At 46.5% G+C, this 9651-nt stretch overlaps 1 protein-coding gene across 2 annotated transcripts in view; it reads left to right on the top strand.

Moving 5' to 3' along the window:
• Nucleotides 1-797: 797 nt before the first annotated feature.
• Nucleotides 798-9651, top strand: part of ITGB8 (integrin subunit beta 8) — a 49955-nt gene continuing 41101 nt past the window's right edge. The window contains exon 1 of one of the 2 annotated variants that reach the window (XM_064444471.1): nt 798-1165. In XM_064444471.1, coding sequence (XP_064300541.1) covers nt 1036-1165 — 130 coding nt within the window. In that variant the 5' untranslated portion in view covers nt 798-1035. The remainder of the gene's footprint in view (nt 1166-9651) is intronic. The other variant, XM_064444472.1, reaches the window with a different exon arrangement.

Raw genomic sequence — 9651 nt, 5'->3', positions numbered from 1 at the left:
GGGGGCAGACGGGGGACGGACGGGGGAAGTTTTTGAGGTCGGGGTCAGGGGGGTGAGGATGAGGAGGCGGGAGCGAGGGTCGCACGAGCGCCCGTTTGCACCGGCCGGCTTCACAGGGAGAGAGGGCCCCAAGGGCCGGGGGGCTGCCGACAGGGCCGCCATCCGCCACCCGGGCCGCGGCGGCGGGCGACGAGCGGCGGGGGCGGGCGGCGCAGCGCTCACCCGCGGCCTTGGCCCCCCGGAGCGGGGCGGGGCGGGCGGGGGAAGGGGGAGCCGCGGTGCGAACAATGGGCGCCGAACAAAGAGGCGCGGACGGGGCGGGCGCAGTGACCTCACCGCCAGGCCCCGCCCCCGCCCGCCCCCGCCCGCCGAACCGGCCCCGCTGCCGTCTCCTAGCAACCGGGGGGGACCCGCCGGCCCGAGGCGCACCGACCGCGGCGGGGCCCGACGGCTCCGCGGGCGGCCTGGGCTCGCGCTCCCGTGCCTCCCCCCCCGCTCCAACCCCGGCCCCGGCGGCGGCGGGCAGCGCCCACCTGGCGGCGCGGCGCCCCGGCGGGGGTCGGCAGGCGGGGGGCGGCAGCCGCGGGGCGGGGACAGCCGCCGGGCGGTTGTTTCCCTGAGGGAGGTGCGGGGCCGCTGCCGCTCCCCGCGCGGTGCCAAGTGCCTCCCCGCGGCCGGGCAGGGCGGGCGGCCGGGCGCCCCTTGCGCGCCGGGCTGGAGGCGGATGGAGGGAGCCGCTCTCCGCGCTCGGCCGGGGCCCCGCCGCCGCTGCTGCCGGCGCCGCCGGGGGGCCGCCCCTCGCGGGGCGCGGGGGAGCGGCGGGCGCTGCCCCTGAGATGCGGCGGCCCCCGCCCGCCCCGCCGCCTCCGAGCGCCCTACCTGTGCCGGGCCCGCCGCCGCCGCCCCTCCCCCGGCCCCGCCGCCGCCGCCGCCGCCGCCCCCGCGGGGGCCGGGACTGAGCGCGCCGCGGCGCCGAGACGCGGCCCCGAGGAGAGGGCGAGGGAGCGGGAGCGGGAGCGGTGCCGCCCGCGGCGCATGATGTGGGTGCCGCTGCTGGCGTGCCTCACCGCGGGGATCGTCTCCGTGCCCAAGTGCCAGCGCGGCCCCGGAGCCCTCCTGGGGGCGGCCCGGCTGCTGGCGGCCGTGCCGGGACTCTGCCAGCGCCGTAAGTTGCCGAGCCCCCCGTGTCCCCCTTTGGCTGGTCGGGGTCGTGGTTGGGTTTGGCTTTCGCGCGGGGGCCGTGCGTGGGCGCGGGGCGCGCCCGGGGCTCGGCGGCTTCCCCCGGGGCAGAGCGGGGCACACCGGCCGGCCAGGCGGAGGGTACCTGCGGGGCGCGCCGGGCGGGAGCGGCTGGCCCCCGCCCAAACTTCGCACCGCCGGAGGAGCGCTAGTGCGAGCCCGTGATTTAATTGTCCGTCCCGGGGTCGTCCAGCCTTCGCGGAGCCGTGGCAGCTCCCCGGTAGCGTGGGGAGCCCGCGGGGGAGTGTCGCGCAGCAGGGTGCTGCGGGTGCCCGCCTTGCCCCGGCACCCTCTGCAAACCTGCGAGAAGGGGCACCCAGACCCCTCCGGGGGTGTCACAGGCTGCGGACGGACGGTTTTGGGGAATGAAAACACTCGTTTTTACACGGTTGATATGGCATTTAGTGGCAGGGTTTGAAATGGGTAGGGTTACGGGGAGGTGATCGTCGTCTCTTTACCTTGGGGTAATGTGTATGCTGACAGCTGCCCGGGAGCTGTGGTGCTGGTGGTGGCAAAGGCTCTGCCTGGCAAATGTGGGTAACCCCTCAAATTGTGGAAGAACTTCCCAAACCCCCGGGCATCAGCTTTGATGCATGCAGGGCGAGAGGAGTTTGTGCCAATGTACCTTAGATCATTCAGCGGTTGATCAGACAGAGCTATCAGGTGGGTCAAGTATTTAATGAAGGATCTTATTTAACTAGTAGTGGTCAGAAAAGCAGACCAAGTTGTCAATCACTTTTCCTCTTTTTTTTTTTTTTCCCCTTGTGGAATAATTGCATATTCCAAGTTTCAGCCTGGAGTTAATTTAAAACGTTAACATGTAACCTCTAAAAATAAGATTTACAATGGGAACAGTGTATTTCTCTTAAGTTCTTTATTGCATATGTGACAAATTCATGCCTAATTCAGTGGGATTTGCCCAGTGCTGTTAAAAACAATGGAATAATTTGTTAACTTTCACAGGATAATTTATTTTGCTTTTTTGGCTTCATATTTTGAATTCAAAACCGAACTAAATGTCAATAGGAAAAATTAAAATGTAATATTATTAAATTTCTTACAAAACATGACATCTCGTATCTAGTATCCCAGTTTCTTTTTTATGAAGTGTAATTGAGTTGAAAGGCTAATTGAAACTTTGTGGAGACCGTAGTTCTGTGCCTGAGTGCAGTGCTGTGCTTGCTCCCAAGCGTAGCTCCTGGGTACACACCAGTGCAAATAATGCATCGGAACAATATGCCATAGGGGAAGATTGCGCATGGGGCTTTTGCGCCAAAGGATGCTGGCTCTTTGTTGTGCTTGGTAGTGAAACTATACATGGGTGGTACGTCATGGGTTACATGCTTATTGTGACAACAGCTCCCAGATTGGGCAGACGTAGCTCAGATATAGCTTGTTTTTTTCCTCTTCATTTGAAACCTCTGCTAATTCATGAAAGCTGAAAGTCATGCTGAATTCTTTCCTTCATACATAATCACTTTACAGGCTAGAGCCACAGCTGAAGCAAGAAGTGTTCTGTTTTTCTGTGAATGAACACATTAAATTTTTCATTGTTTTTGGTGGCATCGGTGTTGGTGCGTGCTTTTTACTTTTGGTTGTGATAGCTCTATCAGCCGGTGCGGCACCACCTGGATTCTTTGAACTTCTGCAGGCTGCTCCAAGAGAGGCTCTGGGCAGCAGCTCCATGTACAGCTATTTGGCAGCACAGCTTTGTTGAAGCAGCCACTCCTTGTTGCTTCTGCGTTGACAGGGCTGGGCATGGAGAAGAGCATCGTGCTGTTCCCGTGCCATCAGCAAGTTCAGATTATTTATGTGCAGAGTTGGCAGAACCTGCATATCTGTTGCGCTGAATCTCCAGTTCTAAAAGAGACCGCAATTAATATGAAACCTAGATGGAACTCAAGTTTATTCATTCTCGTTGGAGCATGTGTGGCTCTTCTAATTGAAAAATGAATGGTTTGATGCTATCTATCTGAGATGTTTGTTCTGCAAACTGCAGTTTGAGATGTGAGTTACTGCTTGGGGATAAGTAAAGGTAGAATTTGGCCCTGGGTTTGGAGTTACAAGGAGCGCAAAAGCAAATCTCACAATGCTGTAAAGTTGCAAGTCCCAAATTAAAGGTTCTGTAAGCTCAGATAAAAAGGTTAGTGTTGCCGCCTTCTACAAAGGATCCCTTGTTCAGTAAGTTTCACCAAAGGAACTCTGCGGTTCACTAAGCCAACTAAAACAAATACCTGACATAAGAATGGAGCTAGTTCCATAGTGATTTCTACAGATCCCAGATTTATATTTGAACACTAAAACCTGACAAACTCCTAAAGATCTAAACCAGTGAACTGAATAAAAGCTGGATTCCACAGCAAGAGCATGTGTATGCATTGTGGTAACCAGTTGTCTAAGTGCTCACTTCGGTGGAGACAGTCTTGCCTTGCTCAGAAACGAAACTGTTGAAATTAGTTTGTCTGCTGTATAAGCACTTGGGATATGTAGGGTGTAAATACTGAGGAGTGGCTGGTTGGTCAAGGTTAACAGCATTGGTTCAAATCTCAGCAGTGCCTCAGAAACAGTTCTGATGTATATTAAAATTTGCAAACTGAGGTATTTGGTGCTTTCAGAAGTACCTAGGTAGTAATTTCTGTATGACGATCAAGGAAACAGGGTTTACTTGTGATGTGCACTTAGGGATGGGATAGCGTGTAAATCTGTATCCCTAAACTAAGAGTTAGAGAACAGTTGCAGAACAATTCTATTACGTAGTCATGGCTGACAAATCTCTTGACCCTTTAGAAATTGGTACTTTCAGTCTTCTTTAGAGTGTCATTTGGAAAGACCAGTTAGGGGTTTAGGGAAAGCAGAGGATCTGTGACCATGGCAGGGACAACTGATAGTTGATTTATCCCAATCGCATGACTTCTGATGCCAAACAGATCCATTAATGTTCCTTCATCTGGGTCTTTGGTGTTTTGCCAGTCTTGTCACGTCTGATTCTCATGTGTGTTCCCTCTAGTTAGAAAGCTCCAGAACTCATTACTGTGTTACTTCTCAAAGGAATAGGAAAAGTCATTCAAGCCACCCATGGAAGAACTGCTTTTGAAGAGAGGTGGTCAGGAAATGTCACTGCATGCGCACAAAAAGAGTCTGAAATAAATGGTACATCATGATAGCTTTAACCAGTGTTTGTCCATTGATTTCTCTTCTGTGCTGGGCCATTTCCTTTAGGGGCTCAGTGGAAGAAGCTGTCCTGTATGGGATACTCAGCACTGAGACAGTTCTGACCTTCCGAAGGCTTAAAATAATCCAAGAAGAAGAGAAGACCCATTTTTAATTTCCGGAGTCCACGTGGGTGATCTGCTCCCTCGGGGTACTGAACCACCTTTGGGAAAGCCAACCTGGGTGTGTGAGAGGGCTGTGAATTGCAGTTCTGAGGAATAGTGAGGGGGAGGTTTGCTTGGGTGCACATTGCCCAAGGAGCATATTATGCCAATGGTATGCATAAATTTGCTTTGCAGATTGTACACTTCTCATAATCTGTTGCAACTTCATGTTTCTTCAGGGTTTTTTTCTGGTAGGTTTTTTATGGTTTTTGCAAGTTGAATGATACTGGTGGTTGCATGTAGAGTATTTACGACGTTTCCATGCTGCGGATGTTTGAGATGGGGTGAAACTGGGAAAAGAGAGGAGATGAGCAGTCTACCAACTAGAAGAGCAATAACCATACTCTTGGTGCTCTGGGAAGGTGACCTCTATGTCACTTAGGAAATGCTGTCACTGAAGGAAGTTGTGAAGGCAGCCTGAAGATCACATACGGCAGGAATACTCCGTACAGTGGTTTGAAGCGGCAGTAGCTTCTTTGCTGGTCCTTGAACTTTCAAGGCTGGAACTGCAACAACTGAGTAAGCAGGAATTACACCCTATTAGTCAAGGGGTCTGACGGAATAAATTTGATTTTCCATTACAGTGCAATCTAAGTTTAATTTACATCCCCAGAGCATCAGAAAGATGTCAGAATGTGAGCTTTATGGAAGCTTAAGAAAATCTTCATGAAATAAGCCCTCATCTGCTTGATGTTCAATAAAAGGACATTAAAACATCAGATTGTAATCTCCTTTTTGCTTCACAAAGTGCATAAATTCTGGTAATTTTTTTTAAGTCCCTAGAAGAGCTCATGATGACGTGTCCATGTTAATACAAATTTGGGACAATTTGGATTAGTTGCTAATCTATAGTAGGAGGTATGAGAAGAGAAACATAGGATATTATATTTGCAAATTGTGTAAGTTGACATGGACTGCTGATATTTATCAACACTTGTTCAGGAAGTCAGGAAGTCAGATTTGTCATCATCATATAAGGAGTAAGTCCTTAGAAGCTAGGGATCTCACTTCTTTAGAATAGGCCTGATGTAAGAAATATTAGCCTTATTGAACAAATAGAATCTATACTACATACATGAATCATTTTATTTATCACCAATGTTCATTTTAAAACCTGCCTATAGCAAAATGATACTTTTTTAGTATCGGGATAGGTATATCTTAGGCAGTGATTGGGAGGATAAGAAGGACAAACAGAATGGCTTTATGTCCTGAGGTTTAAAGTTTGCTCAGTGTTCTTAAAATACGTTAATGACACTAAAATCATATGTTATATTGTCAAGAATCATATATGTGAACTATCCTGTGCTTTTACTGTAACTGGTAGGGCAGGCGTCTTGGTATAATTCTGGCTTCTTCAGTTGAATGTACTGAAGACAAAATTCTGGCTAAGAATTTTGTGGGTTTTTTTATTAAATTCTTAATGCCTCAGTGTTTCTCTATTTACGTCCTCCTTTCCAGCAAAATCTGTCTTCAAAACTCCTGTATATGTCCATTACTAATTGCTGACTTCTGTCTAACCAGTGGAAAGATGTAATACTTCTTTCTGATCTGCTTAAACAGACATAATTTATGATGGCCAAAGTAGGATATGGTCTGTTATTCTTTTCTAAACACTTGAACTTTATTAAAAGATAATTTTTTTTTCTTCTGGCATTTTACATAAATGAACTTGGGCTATTTAGTTTAGCTTTTGGGAAGGAAGTAGAGCTCTAATGAATTAGTTCACTGTCCACTGTAATGGAACCTTTCTTCAAGAAGAAAAGTAAGGTTCTTGCCAGCCATTCAGGATTCCCCCTTGTTCTGGTGGCAGAACAAGAACAACCCCTTGAGCAAAATATAAGTGTTTCAGGATGATTGGAATTTATAGCATTAAAAAGCTGCCAAAAAAGCGGCTTCTAATTGAGGCTGTATTTGCCTAAATTGAAAAGTTTGCAAAGCTCATAATTGACTTTTTTCTTCATATGTTTCTATGCTTCCCATGACTTCATTGTCATATGCCTGCGGTGACTTCTTACTGCTATTACGCATGGTGACGGTAATGACTCTGAAGTATTTATAATTATCAAAACATATTAAGACAGAGATTTTAACTACAGTTATTGGAGGAGGAAAATTCTGTAGCTTCAGGCAGATGGAATGATGTTCCTGGATGCTCAGTTATTTTTCTTCAGGCCCTTTCTCTGCCCACTGACTTGGGAATTAAGTTGTTAGCAGCAGTATTTCACTGGGTTGAAATCTTGAAAACTTATGTATTTTTAGTCTTTTGCTGTTGTTGTAGCTGTGTTATGAATACAGCTGCATGATGTATGGTGGCATCACAAAAGTAGTCCAAGTCTGATTAAACCAATAACTGTGCTTTCCAAAATAAATTCTGTTCCTTCTCCATGTTCAGGGGAATTAGACTAAGTGAATTCCACTTGTTGTACTGTACGTAAGAGTATGATTTATTTCTGTGTCATCTCTGGAGGGTGACAGGGGTTAGTATTATGCTGAGGACAACTTGCTTCTCTTGGATGGGAGCTTCTTGCTGGAAAGCTGAAACGAGATCCCATCTTCTTGTGCAAACAGGATTCCCAGGAAATAAGAATACTTGAGACAACTTACGTTCTAGCACAAATGTTGCAAAATTACCTAAATAAAACTGATGACACCAGTAAGCATGCTCTTCCAATCTAAGCAAAAGTGTTGGATTGCGTTTTACTGTGAAAAACATTGTGGCATTACTTCAGAATGTTAAATAATCCACTACCTGTTTAAAAATCTTCAGTTCGTGTGTTTGAAGGCTGTCCCTTGCAGAGCATTTAAACTGCACCTGCAGACCATACACATATGCGAATGCTTACTTGCAGAAGCACAAGCAGAAGCTGGTATTCAAACAGTATGTGTGCACCAGTAGTCAGTTAGTATGTGGGTCTACATATGTTATAGCCTGCAGTCATGTTTTGTGTAATCTTCGCCCCCAAATTATAAAAACCTAGCAGGCTTATATAAACCTAAAATGGAGGTTGGCCAGTTTTCTTTTCTAGACAGGTATGGTTGGATGTGGGGTTTTTTGTTTGTGAGCAATGCATGGATCTCCTATTTGAGAAACTAATTTCTCAGTGTTCTTTTAAAAGATCTTTGTGTTCATCCATTTTTGATCTACATGTTCAGAAATGCGCTGTAGTTTAACTCACCTTTGAAGGACTTTTAATTCAGGTGTTAAACATCAAATGGGATCTTAAGAGTCTTTTGTACTGTTATCGCACCGTTGATCAAAATATGACGTCTAGCTGTCTCTGCATTCAAAGAGCATAAAAGTAACAAAAATAATTCAGAAGAAAATCCCAGAAAGCTTTTACCACATTACTTTTGTCTCATGGGCCAGTAACCATAACTTGTGCGCTACATGCTACAAGTCCTTAAGCAGTGGTGATCATCCTCTCTGATACCAGTCTTGGCTTTTATTTAATATTCTTTAGGTTTTCTCATTGTGAGTGTAAACTATGTGTTATGTGTTCAATGTTTTGTTTTAACCCTGACATGTCTTCCTAATATACACACGCACATTTTTTGGTTTGGGGCTTTTGGTTTGTTTCAGGAAAAACTTCTATAGAAGCACAATTCACTCATAATTTTGTGTTCAGAACTGAAGGACTGGTTCCATTAGGTTTCCAGCTTTGAAAATTACAGTCTGAAATACAGAGTAGGTTTGTTCCGGTTCACAACATATGCAGGTAAAAGTGAATTGAGCTGTTTGTATTGCTATGGACTACAAACCTGTGTTTCGGTTGCTCTAGGGTGACACTCCTTGGGAAGAAATAGTTCTGAGCTGTTGCCCAGCTTCTGGGTTTGTGAATGAAAGCACAGTGGCAGGAAGAGGCAGTGCTCTTATGGGGCAGAAAGCAAGAATTTGGAGAAGACTAGATATGCGATAGAAAGGTAGACTGGGGGGGTGATTGGGGTTTAAGGGCCTGGCTCAAGGTGGTGGAGCTATAGGAGATGGTGGGAAGTGCAGCTTGGTCTTGTCTTTTATTCAAGGTTGAACTTCTTCAGCAGGCAAAAAATAGCCATTTGTGTCTACCTTTATATTCATTATGAACTCATGTTTAGAGAAAGACTTAATAGCATAAACGGGAATATACTGACCATTCTAGGTTGTTGATGTACTGCTTGCTAGCAGTGCTTACGAGAAATTAAATTAGCAATGAAATATGGCAGTAGCTATTCCAGGCGTTGCTTGAGCAGCATGACTGTATCCAAGGTGGCCAACTCCAAGGGAGATTCTGGCAGCTGGAATGACTAGAGTACAATGATTCCTATGCCCATGTTCTCTCCTAGGAGACAAGGGAATTAACACAGGTCCGCACATCCTGAAGTTCCCTTTAAATTAAGGGAGTTAATGAAAAAATATTTCAGCCTTCTGGTTCCATATGCTTTGCATTTTTAATGGTGAAAAGCTGTGCAAACAGGACCATCAAACCTGTGCCATAAAAGCTAATGGCTGTGGGAAATGAGTCTCTTCTAATGATATAAGCAGAGTAAATTGTCCTGTATGGTTTTTTTTCCAAGAGACAGAAAAGATTGGTTTCAGAAAGCAAATAGTCTTTGACTCAGTGTTCGCAGGCATGGATTGCATCAACAAAATTTAACCATCTCCCATAAAAGCAGGAAGTTTCAAAGAAAGGAGAGGCTACAAGTAAAGTTAGCCAAGAAACAAAAATTGTGTTGTGAAAAATTTCAAGGTTACATTGCTTGTTTTTATTCTGTGTTGCAGCTTGGGAACAAAGTCAGTCTGGAGTAGTCAATAGCTCTGTCTCCCACAGTCAAGGTCATGTTTGAGGCTGTGGTTTGAGTGCTGCATTTGTGAGTCCTAACTGCTATACCAGTAGCTATTTTGCGTAGTACCTTTTCTGAAATGCTGCTATATGCATCTTTCTGACAAAATACAGAATTCATCTAAAATGATATCTATATATTAAAAACTTGAGTTTATATGCATTTCCCTGAGGCTTCTGTTCTGTAAGTTTTCCTCTTGAATGACGTGCAACATTCA

This window comes from Phalacrocorax carbo, chromosome 2 (assembly GCF_963921805.1).
Source record: "Phalacrocorax carbo chromosome 2, bPhaCar2.1, whole genome shotgun sequence".
In the NCBI taxonomy this organism is placed as follows: Eukaryota; Metazoa; Chordata; class Aves; order Suliformes; family Phalacrocoracidae; genus Phalacrocorax; species Phalacrocorax carbo.
The sequence above is the reverse complement of the archived record's forward strand: the minus strand, read 5'-3'. Positions and strand labels throughout refer to the sequence as shown.